General features: G+C 38.6%; 1 protein-coding gene across 1 annotated transcript in view; it reads left to right on the top strand.

Moving 5' to 3' along the window:
* The window catches only part of IFT74 (intraflagellar transport 74), a 42653-nt gene extending 23965 nt beyond the window's left edge, over positions 1 to 18688 (top strand). Inside the window, exons 14-20 of the mRNA XM_076362255.1 lie at positions 428 to 481; positions 7403 to 7500; positions 8482 to 8608; positions 12401 to 12564; positions 13393 to 13518; positions 15972 to 16032; positions 17806 to 18688. Coding sequence (XP_076218370.1) covers positions 428 to 481; positions 7403 to 7500; positions 8482 to 8608; positions 12401 to 12564; positions 13393 to 13518; positions 15972 to 16032; positions 17806 to 17921 — 746 coding nt within the window. The 3' untranslated portion in view covers positions 17922 to 18688. The remainder of the gene's footprint in view (positions 1 to 427; positions 482 to 7402; positions 7501 to 8481; positions 8609 to 12400; positions 12565 to 13392; positions 13519 to 15971; positions 16033 to 17805) is intronic.
* The last annotated feature ends 7362 nt before the right edge of the window (positions 18689 to 26050 follow it).

Raw genomic sequence — 26050 nt, 5'->3', positions numbered from 1 at the left:
CTGATACGTGAAAATGCCATTGAAATGGCCCATATATTAAACAGAGCTGCAGAAAGTTTTAACTAACCATGGTGCCCAAATATACAAAAGCATTTGTTCTCTATTATTGAAATTCACCTGACCAGAAAAATCCCATGAACATCCTTTGTTCAAACCAAGTATTTATTGCACTCTTATTTATCAAAAATTCTAACCTCTAAAAGGGTCTAAAAATTGCATTGAGGCTGATTTATTAAGCTAATTATATTTTTTTTTTAATATAAAATTTTGTATGACATAGTTGAAGTGACTACATTAAATGACATGGGATAAGGCCTGTAATTTCTAGGCATGTAGAATTTTTATTTTTAAAACTGGCATTTTGCCTGCCTAAAGGAATCCAGGACTGAGACAATATAAAGTTAAATCAGTGTTACATCTCTTGCAGGAGAGGAAAATTGGAAATACAAGGAGCTGAAGAAGAGGGAAGAAAGCATGGACAGTAAGTTGCCTAATATACTTTAATTGGGCCCAATTCCACTAAAATACAGGTTTTCTTGTATTGTTAACACTCAGTTAATTTAGAGCTGAAAAGAACGGATGTCCTGATCTTTGCATGAAGTTTCTGTGATCATAGAATCATAGAATCATTGAGGTTGGAAAAGACCTTTAAGGTCATCGAGTCCAACCGTCGACCCAACACCACCATGCCCACTAAACCATGTCCCTAAGTGCCTCATCTACTTGTCTTTTAAATACCTCCAGGGATGGGGACTCAACCACTGCCCTGGGCAGCCTGTTCCAATGTTTAACCACTCTTTCAGTAAAGAAATTTTTCCTTATGTCCAATCTAAACCTCCCCTGGCACAACTTGAGGCCATTTCCTCTCGTCCTATCGCTTGTTACTTGGGAGAAGAGACCGACACCCACCTCGCTACAACCTCCTTTCAGGGAGTTGTAGAGAGCGATGAGGTCTCCCCTCAGCCTCCTTTTCTGCAGGCTAAACAACCCCAGTTCCCTCAGCCGCTCCTCATAAGACTTGTTCTCCAGACCCCTCACCAGCCTCGTTGCCCTTCTCTGGACACGCTCCAGCACCTCAACGTCCTTCTTGTAGTGAGGGGCCCAAAACTGAACACAGTATTTGAGGTTCGGCCTCACCAGGGCCGAGTACAGGGGCACGATCACTTCCCTACTCCTGCTGGCCACACTATTTCTGATACAGGCCAGGATGCCATTGGCCTTCTTGGCCACCTGGGCAACACTGCCGGCTCATGTTCAGCCGGCTGTCGACCAACACCCCCAGGTCCTTCTCTGCTGGGCAGCTTTCCAGCCACTCTTCCCCAAGCCTGTAGCGCTGCATGGGGTTGTTGTGGCTGAAGTGCAGGACCCGGCACTTGGCCTTGTTGAACCTCATACAGTTGGCCTTGGCCCATCGACCCAGCCTGTCCAGGTCCCTCTGCAGAGCCTTCCTACCCTCGAGCAGATCAACACTCCCGCCCAACTTGGTGTCGTCTGCAAACTTACTGAGGGTGCACTCAATCCCCTCATCCAGATCATTGATAAAGATATTGAATAAGACCGGCCCCAAAACTGAGCCCTGGGGAACACCGCTCGTGACCGGCCACCAACTGGATTGAACTCCATTCACCACAACTCTCTGGGCCCGGCCGTCCAGCCAGTTTTTGACCCAGCGCAGAGCACACCTGTCTAAGCCGTGAGCCGCCAGCTTCTCGAGGAGAATGCTGTGGGAGAGGGTGTCAGAGGCCTTACTGAAGTCCAGGTAGACCACATCCACAGCCTTTCCCTCATCCACTAGGCGGGTCACCTGGTCATAGAAGGAGATCAGGTTGGTCAAGCAGGACCTGCCTCTCATGAACCCGTGCTGGCTAGGCCGGATCCCCTGGTTGTCCCGCTCATGCCTTGTGAGCACCCTCACGATGAACCGCTCCATAATCTTCCCTGGCACCGAGGTCAGGCTGACAGGCCTGTAGTTCCCCGGATCCTCCTTCCGACCCTTCTTGTAGATGGGCGTCACATTGGCAAGCCTCCAGTCGTCCGGGACCTCCCCCGTTAACCAGGACCGCTGATAAATGATGGAAAGCGGCTTGGCGAGCACCTCCGCCAGCTCCCTCAGCACTCTTGGGTGGATCCCATCCGGCCCCATAGACTTGTGAGCGTCCAGGTGGCGTAGCAGGTCGTTGACTGCTTCCTCTTGGATTATGGGGGGTTCATCCTGCTCGCTGTCCCTGTCTTCCAGCTCAGGGGGCCGAGTGCCCTGAGGATAACTGGTCTGCCTGTTAAAGACTGAGGCAAAGAAGGCATTGAGTACCTCAGCCTTTTCCTCATCCTCGGTGACAATGTTCTCCCCCGCATCCAATAAGGGATGGAGATTCTCCTTGGCTCTCTTCTTGTCATTAATATATTTGTAAAAACTTTTTTTGTTGTCTTTAACTACAGCGGCCAGATTGCGTTCTAGCTGGGCTTTTGCCTTTCTCATTTCTTCTCTGCATGACCTAACGAGATCCCTGTACTCTTCTTGAGTCGCCTGCCCCTTCTTCCACAAGTGGTAAATCCTCCTTTTTTTCCTGAGTCCCAGCAAGAGCTCCCCGTTCAGCCAGGCCGGTCGTCTTCCCCACCCGTTCTTCTTACGGCGTACAGGGACAGCCTGCTCCTGCGCCTTTAAGACTTCCTTCTTGAAGATCGTCCGCCTTCCTGGACCCCTTTGCCCTTCAGGACCGTCTCCCAAGGGACTCTCTCAACCAGCGTCCTGAACAGGCCAAAGTCCACCCTCCGGAAGTCCATGGTTGCAGGACAGTCACAAATATTTGGAGCATCTTTCCAGGCTTTTCATCAAGCATTAAAGGTCTTAGGAACACAGCTTTATTTTATGAAAACAAGGCTGAAATTAATTTTAAAATTAATTTAAATATAAGATATATAAAACCAGCTGTTCAGGTCTGATTAAAAGCAGAACTTCAAAATGCACAAGCATAGACATCACATAATTCTCTAAAATTAAGGCTTCTCACATCTGTTTATTCAAGATGAATGCTACTAAAGCTTTCTTCCATATTAAAAGGTTCTAATGGTGTAGAGACCTCAGCAGCAACTAACAGAGGATGAAAACAGAACTGTTTTCAAAATATACCCTATTGCTCATATACTGTAGTGGGCAGCTTACAAAAAAAGTTGGTCTGTTACTCAGCAAAAGGGGAAAATGATCAATAAATATGCCATGAAGGCCAAAGTATATAATACCATTTTATAACAGTGTTCTCTAAAAATGTTTGATATAACTTATGGCTAGCATGATACTGAAAGAAAGGTCTCAGCTGACAATAAGGAAAGATGGATAAGAGCGTACTTAGAGAGCTTCTGCGTTTTCCGATTACCTGATTTCCTGAGCAGCAGAAGGGCAAAAACTCACTTGATCTTGATTTTTAGTACGAATACAGACCATGAAAGGCAGGGCCTCCTGATCCTTCTGACTTTTTGGGTTTTGGTTCTGCTTCTGCGCTTCATCAGAGGATATTGATGCAGTTGCAGAGCTGTTTGAGATAAACTGAGAGGTTTGGGGGAACATGCAGGAATCTTAAAGATGAGAACAGAGCAAAAATGGTACCTGTCTTGAAGAAGGCAAGCCAGGGAAGTATAGACCAGTCAGCTTAGTACCAATTTCCAGAAAGATTATGGAAAAAATAAGCAAGCAAACAATTTGTAAACGTTATAGAAACAGGAATATGGATAACACAGTATTGATTTGTCAAGAACAAACAACTAATTTCCTTCTTTGACAGAAAGATATTGCAGAATAAGGGAGGAGCAACAGTTGATGTGTACTTTGTCTTCAGTACATCTACTGCTGTCTCATGGTGTTCTTAGAAGCGAGTTAGGGAAATATTGTCCATTGTTAACCTATACTGTGCATTTGATTAAAAAATTATTAATTATGAAGGATTCACTGCCAAGATGGAAGGACATACTGAATAGAGTTTTGCAGTGTGTTGGATGTTCAGATTAGTCAATATTTTTCTTAATCAGTTGGATGACAGGAGAGAGAGTAAATACATGGTTTCACAGAAAATGCTACATCGGAAAAGCTGAAATCATGTTGGAGGACAGGGTTAGAATTTAAAATACTTATGGCAGATTAGAAATGACGTACAGAAACTTCAAAAAGGATTTAACTTGGGCAGAGTAATCAACAGCAAAAATACGGAATAGGGAGCAGTTCATCAGGCACAGCTCTGTGGTATGGCTCAGAGTTACAGTGGAAGACAAAGTGAACATGGCTCAGCAGTATCACACTAACATGGAAGAGAAAATACCACAGCAGTAGGTATACATAGGAGTGTAATTTGTCAGACACATGAAGTAATCTTGTTCTCTGTGCATTGAGAAAGGCTTCAGTTGGAGTATTGTCTCCAGTTCTGTACATAAAGAAGGAGGTTGGCAGTCCTGAAGAGAGACTGATGAGGGACGCAGAAAGCATGACCTGCAAGGAAATATTAAAGAACAAGTCTTTTATTTTAGAGGATTTATGACAGTCGTCAAATGTGTAAAGAAGCTGTTTCAAATAATAAGTGAATAATCTATCTCTGTGTATACATGGAGGATAGAAAAGGAGTAATACAGAAATAATTCCAGAAAGATTTTGGGTTGGATATTAGAAAAAACTTTCTAACATTAAAACTCACCAAGCGTTGGAATAGATTGTTCAGAAGGATTATAGAGTATCTATCATGAGCTGTCTGTAAGAAGAGTATAGGTAAACATCTGAATTACTGACGTACGGTTGTTTTTGTTCTGGAGCAAGTGAATTAATTAGGTGACCTCTTGCAGTCTCTTTCATTCAATTTTTTATGAAACTGTGAAACACATAGTGCTCAAATGAAACAAGGTCAATCAGACAGGTGTGATGAAAAGGAGAGTTGCTTGCAGAAAGACAATGAGATGAGATGTAAATATGGAGCTTACTTAATGTTTCTAAATAAATTCAAAGAAGGTTTGAAAAAAAACACCTAAAAAGGTCCAGAATGCCAAAGGAGAAAAACACTAGTCAAATCATATAGATACAATTCTTAGGTCCTAATTCCACTGTTTTGGGCTCAGTTTTATAAGATTACATATTTGTGGATGTAAAGTGCTTTAGTTTTGTTCTCAAGTTTCATATTTTTGAATGTGCGAGAATGCTTTTCTTTCATGAAGGTGCTTTTATTTCACTTCTGTGCCTTCCCTACGTATATGCCTTGGAAGACTCAATATCCTCATTGCCTACAGCTTCCTTAGAAGCAAATAAATAGGTTTATCAAGATGTTGCAATCAGCTTATTTAAGACCTCTTGCTAAGATGCTTCAAAGGCCATGGCATCATCTGTTGTGTTGAAAAGAAGTGGCTCAGACCCCCACAAGACACAGATGTTAACGAAGCCTTTGCTCACTATTAGAGCACTAAACAGTTAAATGTGATTGAAAGTTTTGTGTTAGCTTATCTGAGTGATTCTCTTCGTAAAAATTACCCACTTGATTTTTTAATCAAAAAAAGAAACAACAGCTCCAATGTGTTAAACACCAAACATTAAGTGAGAATTTCAATACTATTACTTTCCTCACTGCCTTTCCCTTATTTCTGTTGTGCTCAGATATTTTCTTAGTGTAGAAAATTCCTGTCTGTATTTCACAGCAACAGATGGTAGGAAATATCCAGTAAGTTCCCTTTGAAGAAGGAGCTCTTTTTGGAGCTGTCATTGTTGCTCCTCTTATTAAAGTATAATTGTGCTGTCTGTAAGCTAAAACAAGACAAATTCATTCTGAAGGAAAAGAGCATCACAGAGAGAAAATAAAACTTCCCTTTCTAAGGGTAGCTTCATTTGCAGCCTGGGTACTGGAGAAAAGCAGACCTGGCAATGGTCTTATTCAGGACTTGGGACTTGGCTAGCTTTTTTCAATTGCAGGCTGTTGAAGCTTTGGTTTTAACTATGTTTCTGGTTACTAGTTCACAGCAGCGTTGGCAAAAGGTAAACCTTCTTACATTCTTGCCAAGTACTGTTCTCTACAGTTACTCGTCAGCGTCAGGTGGACCGAAACTTTATTTTTGAGCCAACTGAATCTGGATCAGAACTGGTCATTATTTTTAGCAATCAGCTGTGCACATTACAAATGTGTTGTCTAATGCCATTCGTTGACCTCTAAGAATTCCAAGTATCTTTCATCCTGAAATCTATGCCTCAGAGATAGTCTTTGTAGTATCTTAGTATTGTCCCCTGGCTCCAATAGTGCACATTTTCCCCTCTAAAAGTTTTAGAAGCTGTGCTCTGTGAAGCATCTCTGTTAACTCTTCCATGGACAGCATTGCAGATGATATCAGGTATTACAATAGTTTTCTTATCCATAATTGTTTTATTAGTAAAGAAATTTAAAAAATAGGTATTTTTAAAAAATCCTGGATGCTCTGGGATCCACAATTCTCTAGTCAGTCCTCATCCCTTCAGGATTTGTAGTATTTCCATTAAGTAGTTTCTCCTGTCTTCTTTCTCTCTTCCCAAATAATCCGTCCTGAATTTACTATTATCTAATGCTTCTTGCTCAACCAAGCACTTCTCTCCTTTTTCATGCAGCCAGAAAGTTTGCAAACTCTTACTTTTTCTGAGTGCTCCTGTGTATATAAGCCATGTTTCAGGAGGAGAGCCAGCAGGAGAGGGATGCTCATAACTTATAGCCCTGGGTGGCATCTTGATGGACCTCTGACGTTCATGTGATGTCTCCAGCACATTTTTTTCAATATGTCTGTCACCAAGAATACAATGTAATATGCCTAGGACACAAATACAGAGTGCGTACCACCATTACAATTGTCTTGTCAGATTCAGCTGGACACTTACTAGAATGAACATAAACTAAAGATGTATCAAAGAGACATCATACAGAAAGAAAGAGGTGATACCAGGTGAATATTGATCTCAGGTTCTTAGCAGTGTTCGGCATTTAGTCCAGGCCATTAGAGATAGTGAAGTCACCTGTTTCCTTTATTTAGTAGCCCATTTTGATAGCTTTCAGAAAAATGAAGACCAACAGCTGCTGGGACAAGCATTCAGAAAGGTGTCAGAAATGATAGTGATGAAACTCCTTTTCCATTGAGTGGCAACTCTCACCTAAACAGTGTCCAAGAAAGTGGTGACCTTATGTCATTATTCAGTCAAATATGTGTGTCTGGAAAAATTGTGAACTTTTTCATTCCAACCCATAAGTTGACAAGTTTCAATGACTCTACCACCTGCCTCTTAAATAAACTATTCATCTTAAAGTAATCTGTCTGAAATTGTACAGCTTACCAATTTAATACAAAGTTTTGACTGGAAATGACAAGGGCTTGTGCTGTACCCATGCAAATAGCAGCCTTCTTTATCATGTTTGTTGATCTCTAGATTTTCTTGAGACTTTTGAAGAGGTGAAGAATCAGGAATTGGAACGAAAGGCCCAAATAGAAGCCAACATTGTTGCACTCCTGGAGCACTCAAGCAGGGTAAGTGCCTTTCCCTCCTCCTGTGGCAAGCTAGGAGTTTAGAAGCACAGAACAGGAGAATGAATGGATAAAGAAGGATGGTGTTTTTTACACATTATCCACTCAGTATCTGCATAATAATCTCTTAAGAGAGTTAAACATTAAACCATGTACAGCTGTAGTTTTAAAAAAAAAAAAAAGAAAGATTTATTTAATTTCTTTTCATTTCTGGGGAGAGAGTTTCGAATATTAGATTGTACTTGTGACCAGAATAAAAGAAATGTTCGCATAATTGCTGTAACTCATCATCATTGCTATAATGAACATTATTCCATTCATGATAAACATTTCAGAATACTACAAATAAAACTACTGCAATATTTTGTTTACCTAAAGTCTGCAAATCTCAGTTCATGGGTATTCTGTCACTAATATTAAGTAAGTGGCAATATTTCAATCGTCTCTCTGATCTACTAAAATTACATCTGGAATACCCTGCTGTGTAACATTTAATGTAAACACTTTAGAAATTGTTCCCATTTGCAGTCTGACTTTTTTTTGCACTTTCAAAACATTTTTTCTTCTAACATTTTTGGTTCCCATGGATTTTTTGTCTTAGAAAAATCTTTCAGCTGAGTAATACTTTGATTATATCATCATTTTAATTGTCTTCTAACTCTTTCAGTTTGGTATACCATAAGGTATATTTTAGGCAATGACACTTACTTTAGAAGAGATGGATATGGCAACACAGTTTATACTTGCTGCATTTTTGTTTAATCTTCATTGGCCTGTCAGTACATCTTTTATCAAAAGTTGGCAGAATGGAAATCATTCACATTTAAATCAATTCAGATTATTTCCACTATTTTCAGTCTTTGTAGTAGAAAAGCCAAATAATAGACAATGTACTAGGACAGGAGAGTTTTTTTACTTGTCCAGTTACCATTTGTTGTTTCAAAGATACAGCATGTTCTCATTATTGTTATTGGTAACACACAGAATGTGAATCGTATGAAACAAATTTCATCTGTCACCAATCAAGAGCTGAAGATTATGCAGGAAGACCTTACTTTCAAATCAAATGAAATGCAGAAATCACAGAGCACTGCTAAGAATCTGATTACAGGTGAGATCAGCAATGAATTTTCAAATTCATTCCTTAAAAAAATTAAAATTACCTGAGTTGTTACACTAATAACATTTACAAGATCAGTGATCTCCAAATATTAAAATACAGTGGCAAGTTGACAAATTGAAACTGTTGTGGGTAACAAGTTATTTATATTCCTCAGGAGTATTTCACTTATTATTATCAGGAAATGATCAGCTTACTTCCACAGATATACTTTAAACAGCTGTATTTTAATACAGGGCTGCAAAGTTCTTTGAGCTAGAAGTTTGACTTTACTAAAATTCACCTCAAAAGAAACATTTTTCACAATCTTGAAATAGTGTTTAATAAACTGAAGTAGAGACTTCCACAGTTATATAACCATGTATTATTTGTAAATGTAGTTCTTATTAGCACTTACTTATGGTTTGTGCTTTTCTAAAGGGGTATGTACCATGGGAGAATAACGGGCAACAACAGTGAATAGCTCTCAAATTCTCAGTCTTTGATTCTGCAAAGTGAATATTCATTTTGACTTCATTGTGGAATATTCAAATACTTAAAATTAAGTGTAAGAATCTGCAGTATCTTGCCTGTAATTTCAAAAAGCAGACAGTATTTTTCTTTCATTTCCGTAACAAGTATCTATTGAGTTCTTTATTTGCACTGTTTATAGTGGAATTGTTCTCATAATTCTAAGCCTTTGCCAATATCACTATTGGTTCAGCAAGCCTTTCCTTGTTTGTTTGGCTGAAAGGAAGGGGCAGGAATTAAGAACCATAAATCATTTTGTTAGAAGGCTATTACGTGCTGTACTTGGTAGTAATTTTCAAAATAGGAGCCTGTGTTGTAACTTCAGATTAGTTACGTGCAAATAAGAAATTGTTATGCACAAAATGTTACAGAAATTGATTGTTCTGTTGTGTGTTTGAACATTCAGTGTTTGCTTCTCCGCAAATACTCATTTTGCAGTTCTAGCATAGTTTATAAAGCTGGGCCAGACATTACAAGTTCAAATATGACTTTTTGTTCTTTCATGTAAGCATCAATTTTTATTACTTTACAATATAAGGATGTTCCAGAAGCACATAGTGCTATAGAGACATTATTGAAAGACATATTTCTTTCTTTGCAAGGGGAGAGAAGGAAGTTACAGTACATAATTTTCAGCAGATCATTTAAATGATTCATAAGTAAACTTCTGAAAGCAAGGAGTCACAGATACTGTAATAAACAACTTAAGATTCTTTAAAAAATACAGTAAATGTTCAGTTTGCACAGTTAAAGTTCTTCGTAACACTTGAATTATAGCACAGGCACCTTCAGGATTCTTTTGTTGTGATTAAAATCTGGATTTCCATATTTTCTTGCCATAACAAAGATATAAAAAGTCCACCAGCAGAACCCTTTTAAAAAAAAAAAAAAAAAAAAAGAAAAAGAAAAGGAAACCATGAAGAGTAAACAAAAGTGCTAATGGCATAGTTTCCCAAAAACATTTCCCTGGGTCACTGTAGTTTGGTCTGAGGGTTTGCTACTGTGTACACACTGCCTGCTAGACGCTGCAACTTCATGGCGTATCAGAAGGAACTGGGCTGCATCCTCTTCCTGTCTCTTCCCCTAGAGAAGTTTTGAGGTTTTTTAGTTTTGAGTTTTTTCATTGAGGCTGTTGCTGGATAAGGATAAAATTCCAGTTTCTTCCCTTTTCTCCAGAGAAGTGTGAATGGATAGGAACAGCCCATTGCTGCCTCACCATAGTTTTTATCAGTATATAGATTGAACAGTTTAAGAACCCTTTCTGGCTTTTTGGCACTTACATTGTTATTACTCTTTACATGTAAAATAAATCCCAATTAGTCAACTATGTATTATTTTAAAATAACAAAATATAAATATTAGAACAACTATATAAAAAGTGAAAATGCTGTGATTAGGTGTAAATAAATCCTTAAGAAAATCTAAAGTTGTTTTCTGCTATTTCTATCCAATTTGAATTATTTTTATTTTATAATCCTCTTTTTTACTGTTTTTAATGTTAAAGCCCTAATTTGTTAAGGTCCTTAAGCATTTGTCTGTTTTTAAACCACAGCACTGTAGCAACAAGAGAAGTTGAGCTGTGGTCTGTTCAGTCGTGTTTTAGGATCTGACATTGACCAATACCAGGAACTTCAAAGTGAAACTATGGGCAGTTATGAAATATTCTAGACACAGGCAAAGTGTTTTCTTAAGCCCTTTAGGGTGGAAGGCAGCATAAACATTGAATCACAGACATGCAATGCAGTTCCAAACTTTTTATTTTTAAACCCTTCCTTTTACTGGTATGGAAATTTTTTGTATTTATATAAATGTTCTTTGCACATACAGGACCCTTTCAATCTTACCTTATGGAAGCGCATTCCTCAGGATAATTACATATTATACACAAAAATCTTGGCTTGTCTTTTTCTTTATTTTGAGGTTCCTAAAGAAATCACCAAAGCAGACTGTAATAAGTCAGAAGTGTTGATTAAAGCCAACATTTCACTCTAAAAATGAGTATATGGCATAAATACACAAAAGGAGAGATGCGTACCAAAATCTTGCTATGACAGGGTTTTGATCAGGTGATATTTTCCCAAATAATTCCACTAAGGAAACCATACCCACGGTTTTTGGAAAGGTGAACTATCCCTCTGCCACATACGCACATCCACTCCCTTCTGCCATAAAGATCTATACTGCATTGGTTAAGTTGGGGGGAAAATCTTCTACCCTTTTTCTAGGTGATCACCACAAATCTGAGTGTGTGAGCAAAATATATAGTCTATGCTGAGAGAAGTTTCTTTGTGCTGTCTTATCCCTCCCAATAGCCCACTTTGCCTAGTATTTTAGAATGTAGGAAAAAAACCTGCATTATTTGTATCATTCTTCTGAGTTAGACACAACTCTGAAAAATAAGATCAGGTAGCCACGTGTTTAAATGTTCAGGCACATGAAGAAAATACAAGGACAAGGCTGCAGGTCAGAAAACCATCTAGCCACATCTAGTCCTTCCACACTCAGGGTGGATAACATCTCCAAAACTGGATCAAAGTATATTTTTTATTTTGTGTATCTTTATTGTGTCCTCTCTTAAGCTTCTCATGTCTGAACACTTTCAGTCGTTACATCTCTCCTCATACCAGAATCCATCCATACTTGTAACCTCTTTAATTACCTATATCTCTCTTGTTTCTTTTTAAAGGATTGTTGGAAGTAAATGCTGTATATTGTAGCACATGCTCATTTTGTAAGCTATGACAGTTCTTATTACGTGGAGATACGGAAGTGTTTTCCTGTATAGAGCGAACGTTTAAAGCAGATTTGGCTATTCAGTCTCATAAAACTAAGTCTTATCATATATACAAGCAACGTAAATAAAAACAACATAATGCTACAAAACTAACAAAAATAATTTAATTGCCTGCATTATTGCAGTCAACTTTTTGTAAGGTATCACCACTGCTTTAAGACTCGAAATTGACTGGTGCTATAAACAAGTTTAACAATAGAAACACCACACTGTGATATAGAAAATCACCACATTTTCATTACTCTTCACTTACAGACTATAATACAGTAATTGTAATATAGGAATCTGACTTATGGGATGATTGTGAAGATCAAATTTTTTTCTTTCATTCACATAAACATTCTCATGAATGTCAAAATCAGAACAATATTCAGGAGCTGTTTGTATTGCTTCAGTATAGCATAAACGTTTATATACTGGGCAATGTATTATGAAATAAAAAGTACTGTTAATTAGAGATTGTGTATCTGGTGATCTAGAGACTCAAAAGCTGCAGATGGACCTACAGAAGATGGAACTCTTGGAGGGCAAGATGGTTGATGAACTGGCTTCTCTTAAAGACAAAATTGAACAAACAAAAGCTGAGTTGGAGGTCTATAATAATTTGCCAGCTCTGAAAGCATCAGGAGAAGAGAAGAAAAAGGTAATGAAAGGAGTGAAACCTTGGATTATACAGAATTTGTGTGGTTTTGAGCACCTAGTGGAAGGGAATCCAGGTCTGCGGCTGGGAATACTGACTGATAGCTGAAAACTGGGTGTGCGCAGCAGTGCAAATGAATCCAAATGAATCTCTGCTTATATATGTGACTTACTAACTAGGTACGTGTAGCAGGCTATCAGCTGGATACCTTTTGATAACTTCCTTCCACAAAATTTCCCATTTATTTTAGTGATTCATCTGAACTTTTCTGCTGTAACTTATGACTACCCATAAGTTTGAATTTAGCAATCTAACCACAGAACCCAAACAAAAAAGAAAAATCTATTCTGTGTGTATTTGCTCGACAAGACAAACTCCATCTAAAGCACTTCCCATTTCACGTGATAAATTTCCTACAAATTCTTAACATCAGCATTCCCACTTGTGCTGATATAGTATAGTCTAAGCCTACAACTTGGTTATAACCATTGAATATTATCTTTAGGAGGGAGCATGCATTGCTAGAGAAAATCCTTATGAGTTCTTGGTTGAGTCACCATCCCTGGAAATATTTAAAAGACGTGTAGATGAGGCACTTAGGGACATGGTTTAGTGGGCATGGTGGTGTTGGGTTGATGGTTGGACTCGATGATCTTAGAGGTCTTTTCCAACCTTAATGATTCTATGATTCTGTGGTGCTTTATGCATATGATCTTGTTCTGAAAGGAAGAAAAAGTAGCATCTTGAAAGCTGAATTAAAATAATTTGTCTGTAGGCCACAGCAAATGAACTCATCCATTAATCAGTTTGTGTTGGTTTTTTTCCAACTAGAGACTCCAGGATGACAAAGAAAAATTAACAAAACGTAGCCATGCTTTCAAGACAATAATGGAACACTTGAATACAGAGTATGAGACACTAAAGAGAGAGTTGCAAGAGAATGAGACACATTCTCAGGTATAGCTCAAGCTACATATTATCTCTTCAGTTGTTTCTATCACAGTTTCGGTTTTCTCATACACATGATGCATTGTATGGATAGAATCAGTTTATTCCCTCTCAGGGAGTTTTCAAAGTTATGTGTTGCAAATGCATAGCTATATTTTCTGTTTTCAAACAAAAGTTAATATCATGCCAATAAATTTCTTGTAAGCTTTGGATTTCAAAGTTACTAGGCAGAGGTCTTCCTGAGCTTCAAAATTGTGCGAATCCTTTGTTTAAGTATTTGTACTAATCTTGCTCAGAATTGTCCCCCTTTTGCCCTTCCTTTGCTTGAGGAGTGTTGAGGACCAACTTAGAAAGAAACTACAGGGAAAAAAAGTCACTACTAATTAGATAAGAGCCCTTTTGCTTTTAAAGTTATGGTGGTAAGTTTTTTCTTGCAACCTGTACTATTAATTGCATTTCCCTTTTTCCAATCCTTCTGCTCTTTGTGGACCACTGAAGTTTTAGGGTTTGTTAGACTTCTTTAAACCCAAGGCACTTTGGTATATGAGTATATTTACATTTACATTGCAAAAGTGAATCAGGAAAGGTGATGTTTATAAACTCTTGAGCAGCTTTCATTCTTCCATTATAAACACCCATAAATGGCTGTCATTTTGGCAAAAGGACTTTCCTGGCATGTAGGTTTGAATGCACAGAAGGAAAATAGATAACCTCAAAACAAGCTGAAAAATGAAAATTGATTATTTTCTCTGCATTTCACTGATTTTTATTGTTTCAGGTTGTTGAGATCTTTGTCCTTTAGAACTGTTACTTTTTTCTAATTCAGTTAAAAGCTGAAGGTGATATTTGTACATATTTAAGTTAACTTTCTTCTGGACTGAACTTTATGGAGCGGATGAGAGGGTGTAGCTCTAAATGAGGACATGCACGTATACACTCGTAGCGTATGATCATTGTGGGCTAACTCTAGGGTGATGATATAAATCCCTAAAGCTGCATGCCAAAGTCTGCAAGACTTCAGATATTGTATATTTTTTATGCCAAGATCAGATTCTTTTTCCTAGTTATTATGTAAATCAGAAATGGATACCCAGCCAGTGTTAAGTTACTTGCATAATGATGCTAAAAAGTTTATATAAAATAGTAGTTGTACAGCATTTCTTCAGTTCATTAAGCTGTGGCAGTTCTATTTCAATGTGTGCAAAAAGGATTTGTTTCTTTGCTTTTTATGTCATGAGTGTAAATATCACAAGGGTGAATAAAGGTGTATCTTAAAATAGCTGATTAGTTGACATGCATCAAGCATTTTGAAGTACAAATAGCGTTTACATATCTTGAGGGTTTGGGCGATTTTGCAAGCAGTCAACTGTATGGGTTGTGGCATTCAAGGAGTTACTATAAAAATGCACTGAATATTTCCTTTGGTATATATCAGACAGTATTTTAAACCTACGCTCCTTTACTGGCTGTATTGCATGTAGCAACATCTACAAAGGGCACAATAAAAATTATAATTGGTCACAAATATCTTATCGTGGAAATAAATGACTGCCATGTTTGCTGTGAACCAGTACACTAGATAACTGATTCATCACTGTAAGACTTATTTTGAGTAATATAGCAACTGTTTTCATATCTTATAGCTTAAGAATAAGCTTTTAAGTAAAATGTTGCAATATTTTCCTAATTTATTACCTTAGTTTCCACTGAAATTTAGTCTCAGAATGATTTTCAGTTTTTGCATTTAAAAATAACATATGCATATCTTGAAATGCAGAGCCTTGAACAGTAGCATCAGAAAAACAAATATTATAAAATTGTATTGTAAGGAAGCAGCCATCGATATAATGTCCATGTTAGTTTCCTGTTGATGCTGAAAGTATTGAAGAAGTGCCAGCACTTAACCCACACTCCTACAATCTTCTCGCTGCAGCTCTGTTCTTATCACAGCTTCTGGCATCAGACAGGAAACTTAACTATGGAACTAAGGAAGTTTCTTCTGTATAGCTCAAAGTCCAAGACAGTGTCAGGAAATATTGTATCTTTGGTGATTTTAGATCTTGCTGATTTTAAGAAGAGATCATTTAAATGATATGAAGTATAATGAGAGTTAGTATCTCCCTGCAGTGCTCACCTTTTTACTTCTGACTTGCTTACACATTTCCCTATATGACAAGTCTTGAATCCTCATCTGATTTTCTTCCATCTACCACTGCAGTTGCATGCAGTGCTTTTACATAAATAGATGTATGAAGTGCTAAATTATAAACAGGTTAATCATTCGCAGCTTTAAAAATATTTTTGCCATTGTTTCTCATTTCTGTGGGTTTTTTGTGAAATAACTTTGATCTTATCAGATGATATAGTACAAGGTATTGATACAACATTTTTGGGAGATTCTTTGTATGAAGTACATGTGTAATAATTATTGTTTTCATTTTTGGCTCTTTTTGTGTTTTCAGCTTACAAATTTGGAGAGGAAGTGGCAGCACCATGAGCAAAATAACTTTATGATGAAGGAATGTATCCCTTTCTTTAAGAAATACAGTAAAATTCATGCACTGTATTAATTGAGGAAGAAGTCTGTTTCCTCCAGCAGAATAAGACAGGACGGAATGGGGAGCAGGAGGCAGGGGAGGAGGGGAAAGGCGATGCTTTGCAAATGTCTGGTTAGCTGATAGATATTATATATAGCAAAACTTGCATCTGTTGTCTGAAACAATTTTACGGGGTCCTAAAGCATAAGATTTGTCTTGCAGTTTGGAGTTTTTCCTGTTGGGTCAGTTTTGCCATTAGGTTTCATATGAAGATCATCTTCACATCTGTCCAGTCTTATCTGAAATTATCCAGCAAGTGTAGCATTGTTCGAAAATCTGTATAGCATGGTGACTTGGCTTGGTATTTTGCAGTTTTAAAACACCATAAATATCAATGATGAAAAAGTAAACAACAAATTGTATGCATTTAATGTATTTCTTATCAAATAAAAGAGGAATTGCATATTAGAGGGAAAAAAATCAGATAAATGTGGTAAGATATGACAAGGAGATGCTTTAGCTGCAAAGTGGGCTGGGATGGGGGAACTGCATTGTAGCGCTCTCATTATGTGATGCTAATTAAAGAGTTAGATTCCACTAATCATATAAGACCTTCCAAAACATCAGCAAAGTCTTACTTGCTGCAAGTGACTTTCATAAGGTAGTTTTTGAAATTAGCAAAAGCACTGAAGTTTTTTTAATTAGAACTGATGGTTCTTCTTATCTTGTACTATTCTCCATAGTTATTGTAGAGATCTGAGTAGGGCATAGTTACACTTTTATTTTATATTCTAGGGACTTTGAATTCACTGCAATAAATTCACTTCTTTAAAATTATTTAGGAAACAAAAAATCTGAAATCTTAAAGATGCATAGAATCACTGTTATCTGATTATAGTACAAATGTAGTTGATAAAAGTAACAGCAAAACTAGACTGTATCATCCAGTGTTGTGTGTAGCATTGCTACATGTCTCAGAAAACGGCACAAGAATATATTTCAGGCCATTCTGTAATAGCCTAGCCATCAGGGGAAAAAGAAAATAACATAAGATCTGCATATAGCATTACCTTCTTCATATACCCCACATCCCATTTCTTGTACCCGATAAATGCTCTAATTCTTAGAAAAATCTGAAAAAAGTCTTGGACAACGTAATGTAATTGGAGCCACCTCCTCTATGAAGAAGGATCTACAGGAATATTTTATTAAGGCAAGAATCTTAGATCCTATTTTTTCTAACAGAAAAAACTCTAAAACAAACCAAGAGAAAAAGCTGATCAGGATATTAAAAGCACCTCCTAACTTGGTACAATGTATTACCTACCCAAGTGCAGACCCTTATACAGAGTTTTATGTCTGCGTGGGCTAGTGGAAACAAAGGTCCTGCTTTCTTGGACTGGGACTTTTGTCGCTGGACTTCTAAAGTGCCAAACTGTATGGCTGTAAATAGTTGCGTGCCTTGAAATGGTTTTGTTTGCAATGTAACAATGGGCAGAGTCTCCCACGAGGGACCTATTGCATATATATATGAAAACAAAACTGGCTTAGGCATGTAATCTCTCTTTTACCATGCTTGGCATGAGATGGCAGCTAGTAACTTGGTGTAAATCTTTTAGACCCAATTTCAGTTTTTTCCATTATTTGCAACCCTTGACAGTTTTCACAGAAGGAAACTTACTGTATTGTGGTTCCCTTATGATCTCTAATTATGCTAATATTTATACTGGCAGTTTGTTTCCTTAACTCTTTTAATCAGTCATAGCAACAAAAAGTCAGGAGAGTGACTACCAGCCAATAATGAAGAACGTGAGAAAGCTGGTCACAGAATACAACAAAGCTCTCATAGAAGCTTTACAGAACACCAAGAACTGAACCCAGGCACTTCCTTCCTGCCCCAATGGACCAACAATGAGAGATGTGCACAGGCAGCATGGAAAGCTGGACTACTGAGCTCATTCACTCACCAGGACGGCAGCAGATATTCTTAAAAGTATTTTTCCAGGTTTTTAGAAGTCATGGGTTTTAATAGTATCACTCCTTTTGCAACATTAAAAAATTTTAGAAATAAACTTCTGAATTTTAGAAACTTCTAGAAATAAAAAATAAATACTGTACAATGAGTGTAAAATCATCAGAACATTTTGCTGAGGCCCATTGCTGGATTGCATCTCAAATGTGAAACTTCAGTATGCTTTACACAATGAATCTCTCATTGTCTTGTAGTCCTATCCCTGCCAAACAGAATAGAGTTTTCCCTGAATAAGGACTGCCTGACAGGCTCTCATATGCTTTATCTTAAATGAAGTGTATAATAAGATAAATGGTAATATCAGCACACTGTCCCTATTTAAATAGCAATTCGTAACAAGTAAGGAAAACATCTAAGGATGACAAGCATCCTTTTAAGTCAGAATTGCTTCATAGTATAATGTCTTATAATAAAAGCAAATGCACTTTGGGTCTGTCAGCAAATTTTCATTTCCCAATGGAGAACTGATTAACTTCCTTATTTTATATTTTTTTCATGTAATTATAAGGAAAGAACTGTCATAAAAAGTGAAACATAGCTAATACTGACCTTGTGCGGAGCATTTTACTTTTGTTGTATTCACCAATAAAGGAAATAACAGGGAAAATTATTTGTATTTTCTGCAATTTTTTGTTTCCTCAGGTTTCAAGCTGCAGTGTCATATGCAGCCTTTGACAAAAATACATAGAAAGAGATTCAACATTGAACAAAACCAGACTGATACAGAAATAACAGTGTGCTTTATGATACAGAAATTTCAGAAAACGTTCACATAAAATAAAATTTCCCAGTATGCATTTCCCTCACATTCTACATGTAATGTAATTACAAACTACCTATTGATAATTTCCTCCACCTGGTATGTTGTAAGCTAGTCCTGATCAAAGAGCAAAAAGCACAGTTGACTATAGATAGGAATCGTAGCCAGAGAGTAATCTAGCCTTTTACAAAAAAAAATAAAAAACAGTGGGGTCTGGATTTATAGTTGTTCTGCACTCTTAGCAAAGTTTTCCAAAAAAGAAGTAGACTATATGCTTCACTTTCTAGAACTGGAGTAGGCAAAGAATTAGAAAACACGCTGAGTCCGTTAAAATAGAAGTTCTGTATTTTTGTCTCTAAATTTCTCCCAGTCTGTGATTGCCATTTGGAGTATAAAGAGGTATGTAAAACAAAAATATTGAAGATTTTTGCGGAGACCACTGTGTTTCCAAATTCAGCACAGTAAATGCTCTTGCTCTGTATATTTATGTCTGTATAGTATTTAGAGATAATAGAACAGGATTTCTATAAACCAAGGACTGTTATCTAGGGGAAATTCCCACTAATGTCTCTTCCTTCCTGTCAAAGTTTCAGCTATTCCAGAGAGAGCCCATTATTTGCTGAGATAAAGTTGAAGTCTAATATTCTTACCAATCAAACCATCAGCCAGAGAGATCACCTCCTGAATTCCACTTGTGCTACAATAACATATTTTAATGAACAATGGAAAAAAGCTGCAGACTGAATAAACAGACTGCTTTAAATTTGCTTTCACCCAGGGCAGGGGATGGTTTTATTCCTTGGTAGGGATTCTGTAAGATAGCGTGGTAAAGTTTGCAGGTTTTTGTTGTGTTCCCCAGGAGATGCCTGTCATAAAAGCCCTCTCTCCAGCATGCTGTTCTTTTCCTTGTTCTGTTGAAGGATCTCCAGACTACCTGTTTCTGTCTGAGAATCTTGTCAATCATTCCTTCTTTTAACACTTCATCCTTATGGTCCTGGATCATGGTCATAGTACCTGTGGCTGAAAAGAACTTTGAATTCTAAATGGAGAGCTACACAGCAGGCATTTAATCTCCCTCTAGGAGATTAATAACTCATTCCCAGTAGTGAGCTGAGTAAATTGTATCCATATGTAGCTCCTACAGTCTCAGTGAAAATAACCTTTTCTTTAACTCTTTTGATCTTTTTATTTTTAGTACACGTTTAAGTACCAGACACACGGCATTTTTTCACCAAAGCTCTTGTGTGTATACCAAGACACTAATTCAGTAACACGGGTCTCTCTGCCCGGGCAATCTTTTATGCATGTTATGCTATGAATTCAAACTGAGAGGACATTAGTTAAGTGAAGTGGCAGCATCTATGGGGTGGAGAAACTTAAAACCTTTTTTGCTCACCTGTCTCACCAGGGCTGAGTAGAGGTAAGGATCACCTCCCTCAGCCTGCTGGCAATGCTCTTCTTAACACACCCCGGCACACTGTTGGCCTTTTTTGCTGTGCATTGTTGGCTCATGGTCACCTTGGTGTCCACCAGGAAGGACCCCAAGGCCCTTGTCAGCAAAGATGCTTTCCAGCCACTGAGCCACCAGTGTGTATGGGTGCCTGGGTTGTTCCTCCCCAGGGGCAGGACTGCGCATTTACCTTTGTAGAACTGCGTGAGATTCCTGTCTGCCCATTTCTTCAGCCTGTTGAGGTCCCTCTGAACAGCGGCACACCCATCTGGCACACCAGCCATGCCTCCCAGCTTTGTATGATCTGCAAACTTCTCGAGGGTGCGCTCTGACCCACTATCCAGGTCATTAGTGAAAAGGTTAAACAGTATGGGCACGAGTATCCACCCCGGGGTACACCACTACTGACTGACCTCCAGCTGGACTTTGGGCCACTGACCACACAGTTTTCAGTCCACCTCACTATCTGCTTACCTAACCCATACTTTGTCAGATTATCTGTGAGGATTTTATGGGAAACCATGTCAAACGCCTTGATAATGTTGAGGTAAACAACATCCACACCTCTCCTTGCTCACTGAGTTAGTTACCTCGTTGTGGAAGGCTATCAGGTTGGTTAAGCATAATTTCCCCTTCATAAATCCATGCTATCTACTCACGATCCCTTTCCCATCCTTCATGTGTCTGGAAATGGTTTCCAGCATAAGTTGCTCCATCACTGCCTCAGGGATCGAGGTGAGGCTGACTGGCCTGTAGTTCCCTGGCTCACTCTTGCTCTTCCTTAAGATAGGAGTGACACTTGCTTTCTTTCAGTCTTCAGAAGCCTCTCCCTACCACCATGAAAAGATAATTGAGAATGGTCTCGCAACACCATCAGCCAGCTCTCTCTGCACGTGTGGATGCATCCCAACAAGCCCCATGGACGTACATACGTCCAGTTTGTTTGAAAGTTCCCTAACCTGGTCCTCCTCCAGGAAGATGCCACTGAGTCATTAGGATACGAGGTTTGACAGTGTCTGTCACTCCAAATCCCACTTCACTGGCACACTGCATGGAAACAAGCATTTCAGTTTCAAAATCTTCAACCAAAGGGTCTGTTATTTCTATGTTATGTTTGTGCTTTGCCTGAGGATGGGCATAGGAATGACTGTCCTTATTCCCAGCTCATAATGGGATGACACTGCACCAACCTTATTCCCGTATTCAGGGATATCATCATATCGCCAGCCAAACTGTATTTTTGCTGCAGGCAAGAGTTAATCCTCTTGTTGGGCTTCCTGCTTCATCTTACCTTCACTGCTTTTCATAGTGATCAAAAAAAACTTATTTTTCTTTCAAAATGAATTGATTTTTTTCCTTGCGTTAATGAGCTTAGAAGACAACATGCGGCATTCCTGTGAGCAATTCCAGACAGGCAGAACACTGAGATTCTTTTTTAGTTCTTTCTGCCTGATGACATTAGTTAATGTTAATGCTTCTTAGTGCTGGTATGTGCTGTTTCACAATCGGAGGGATACGTTTCCAAAGTGAAGTGGTTGTAAAGTCTTTCAATATACTTCTGTTTTTCTGCTGCAAGTGTAAAACAAAAATACAAGGCATAAGGCAGACCTTACGATGAGGCACCAGCCATAAGAATTATCTTACTTTGAGGAGAAAGATATTAAAATGCTTACTTTATAACTGTTCTGCAAAGTATCTGCTTTGAGTGAACTCCTTGGAAACATATCTCATAGTGATAAGGCATCTGGGTGGGGTCCACGTGGCAATTGTCTGTAGTGAAAAAAAAGCCCTCCCATTCTGAAAGAGATGATATAACCAGAGTTCACTTCAACACATGCACAATGGTGAAAGCTAGCTGACCGCTGAACACTCTATGTACTGTAGGTGACAACTCCAGCCACAGCAGTGCTGCGAAATGCAGGTTAATCACTGGGAAGGAGAACTGAATTACTCCCAAACAAAATAGCTGTCATCTTTTTCTTCTTTGGTTAAGAGGAAGGAAGCCTTTAAGCATTTCATAGCTGCAGAGATTATCTGAATTCAAATCCCAGCTTTGATCAATCATTCATTGGGATTGGCAGAAATTTGGAGCAGAGGAAGAAATGTTCCTTGCCCTGACTTGCGGTCTACACTTGCAGGTTCTCCTTTCAGGAAGGAGGACTAACCAGACAACATGCCAAATGTGTGAAATGGAGGAAGCCTCCCACATTTAAAAAAAAAATGAGCCAAAAATATGGAATGATCTGCTCTTGTTTCCTCTTGTAAAGCTGATTCCTTGAAAGCTACATTCACTTAAAGTGACTGAGCTCGATTCACTGAGCGCTGGTGTCTTTGGATCAGCCCCAAGATTTCTGCTGTGCAGCAGAGGATGAGTAAGATGCAAGACCTCTGTCTCCGACATACAACACAAGTTTGCCTACAAATACTATTTCAAGTGGGGTGAGGGGGACTCAGCACCTCTGAAAATTAGGAAGAAAAAGAAAATAATTATTATAGCAGAAATTATCAATAGTATCAGTCACCCCAACAGTTATGCATGAGGGACAAAATTCCAAATAAGGCCTTCAAATTTTCAGTATCCTTCCTGTTCCTTCTTTTTCTTCCAAATTAAATGAAGAGAGGGTTTTTAATGGCTCGGACTTGTGTTCAAGATTGCTGCATTTAATAATTTTTTTACAATTATTTAGCTGAAAGTTACTGAAGTTCTTTACCTATATGCAAATCTACATTTTAACTTCTCACCTTAAGATGAGACGTGCATGTCTTTCACACTTCCGTATTTCAAGAATTGCTAAAATTATATTGTTCAAACTCTCAAAAAAACCTTGCCATTTATCAATCTTTCACACAGAGAGAAGACTGAAGTTAAAGCTGGAGCATTCAAGAGAAGGAACTGTTACACTGCAGCTCACCAACAGTGTGCGTGTGGCTTTCCTACATCAGTACAAGATATTAACCAATCCCAGTATGACATAAATTTGGAAGCAGAGCCAGGTAGATAGGAAATTCATCACTAAGTTACACTTGTTGAATGCTGGTTGAAGTTAAATAAAGTTAAACGATGCAGTCATCAAATAAAAATTACCATTAGAATCACATTAACAGTGTGAGATTAATTCAGTGGAAGATAGTGGGTCCTGCAAACAGGATTTTAAGAATGAATTTTTGTAACTTTAATGGATGAAAACACTAACCCTGAGATCTAATTAGCATGACCCATTTCCTGGTCCTTGGAAGCAATAGTCAGATCTGCAACCTTCACGTGCATTAAGTGGCTTACACAATTAGTCTTTATCTGTCCAAATTCCATGGATATGAAATTTGCCTCGTTAAGTACTATTTTATTGCTGTGCATCATTTGGGGTGATTCAATGTCAATATCTTAAAGACATTTGGATATACAGTTGTTACCATTAAACATAAATACACAAGACTCGTTCGTCCTTCAAATGTATTGTAGAAAAATTAAGTGGAAAAGCAGTAACAGGACAGAGGAGAAAAACTGTGAACTCTGTAGCTTCTGTTATGAGCTCTGCTTACCTCCTATTGGATGACCCCTCTTTCTGGCTGGAGAATCTCATTCATCTCCAGACTTCTTTTGACTTTGGGACAGCAGGAGTATTAACATCACTTACGTTTGTGTTCCCAGAATCTGATCCAATCTTGGCGGAGAAACAAAAGCTTGATTTGGGGTTAATTTAGCACATGTTCAGAATCACCCGTTTTAGCAGATCTTTTAAAAAACAGAGCAGACATGCTCTAAAGTAGGAAAACAATGGGCTCAAAAAGCAATGACAACAAGGATGCAGTTTTGCCCTTTTCATACAAACTAAGTGGGATATAACTAGTTTGCTTACTTCTCACTTGTGACTTCATATACATGTTTAACATCATCAGTCGCCATCGCCATTGCTGGCTCGTCACTTCTCACACTTTCTTTCTCCAAGCCTTTTTTAAAATAGTCTCGGTCCCTTTTGTCAGCAAAGAATTGCAAAACCAAAATTATTCTTTTTGTCCCTCTGCTGACAACAGGCCTACATAAAGCCTATTTCAGCAAAATACAAGTGATTCACAAAGTAAAAGTTTCCAGAGTACAGACCTTAGTCAAACAGCCTGATGTCCTTGACGATGACTTTACTGATACAGAGGCCCTAAAGTACTCCTGTGTTGTTTCATCAGCTGAACTTTCCCCTTGAAAGAAACCTGAGATGCCCACGAGATCCTGTGTTTAATTCCATTGTAGTAAATTCCCTTTCATTTCACTAGCAAGGAAGACAGGAAAGCAACAGCTCCCTTTGGCTGAGGCTGCTCTGTAGACTGCTCCATACTCAGCCATTTTGCAGACTATGGTCCCTGAAAATCCAAAAGAAGCTCTTTTTTGAGAAGAAAACAAAAATGCTGAGCAAGAAAACTGACCATAACTGTGTTTGCAATCCTGAGTTTCCTTTTGAGTATGCATATGCAGGAGAGGCAGTAGAAAAAGCAAGAAGTAACTGCACCTCCTCAGCACGGGCTGCCAAGTCAAGAGAACGAGCTGCAAGAAAAAACAGACTCTGTTGCCTTTTCTACCCCACCTTAAAGTTTCTCACAACCACCTATTACAACATCACCACTCCTCCACACTGTCCCTTCCATGTTACTATGATGTATCTTTAACTATGTACCGCAGAAACCTTTATCTCCCTCCAGTTTCTACACTGCCACTGCATTGCATAGCGATAGTCCTCATCCTGACTGCTTAGACTAGCAACAGCCCATGTCCTCTGGCTGGCCACCTGGCTGCTACCTGTCACTTCCAGGTGATCCAAAATAGATGCCTTAGGGGCTGTGGTTGGCCTCAGTGGCATAGGCCGTTCTGTAGGGGAGAACAGGCTCTGTTTAAGAAAGAAGCTTCAACTCCATCATTTACGAGCCTCTGCTTCACATTAGCTAATTGCGGTGAGTAATAATTCCTAAAGTTCCTTTACTGCCTCCTACTAACACATATTAACATCATGTCAAGGCCAAAGCAATGACTTGTTTCCAAAAAGCATAATACAGCCTGACACTGCAAGAGGATATGTGCTTTCTGCTAACACATCTACCTAATTAAAGAAGTGCAGAGTGGCATTGTTTCTTTTTCCTCCTCACATATTTCCATGCGCTACAGCATGTATGAATGGATTGTCCTTGAGACAAGCGTGCTGCTTATCTAAAGAGGAAAGCCTGGTGTCAGGAGTTCAGGGCACTTGACATATCATAAAATTAGCCTTCAGCAAACAGAGTTATGAAAAGCCATGTTTAATGCTAGGGTTATATTTACATGTTGAAAGACAATTTGTTTCCCCGCTGTAACTAATTTAAAAACTCATGCATGCCATTGTGATGCGTGTTAAGTTAGATGTGAACACTGATATGTATTAATCAGCAATTAACCACCAACAAAACTGATGTCCCTAAGGGGAACACTTTAGAAATTGCATGTGGTTGGACAGTCTTTCTGAGTCTTCCCAAGTACCTTTAGAAAAGACAAAGGGTATAGTCTACGGGGCCCAAATACAGCTACATACCCACCTGAGGACGTGCCATGGACATGCTCGTTGGCCAGCCCAGTAGTCAACAGCCTCTATTAGTCCCACATGCAACAAAAGCTAGAGTAACTCGGTATCATATTTCACTCTTCCTGCCATCCTCACTTTTTGCCCAGTTTCTTTTACTGACAATCTGGTTTTGCCAGGAGGCTATTTCCAGTTCTTCTGCTCTGTAAGAGTGAATGCAGGCTG

This window comes from Aptenodytes patagonicus, chromosome Z, assembly GCF_965638725.1.
Source record: "Aptenodytes patagonicus chromosome Z, bAptPat1.pri.cur, whole genome shotgun sequence".
NCBI lineage: Eukaryota > Metazoa > Chordata > Aves > Sphenisciformes > Spheniscidae > Aptenodytes > Aptenodytes patagonicus.
The sequence above is the reverse complement of the archived record's forward strand: the minus strand, read 5'-3'. Positions and strand labels throughout refer to the sequence as shown.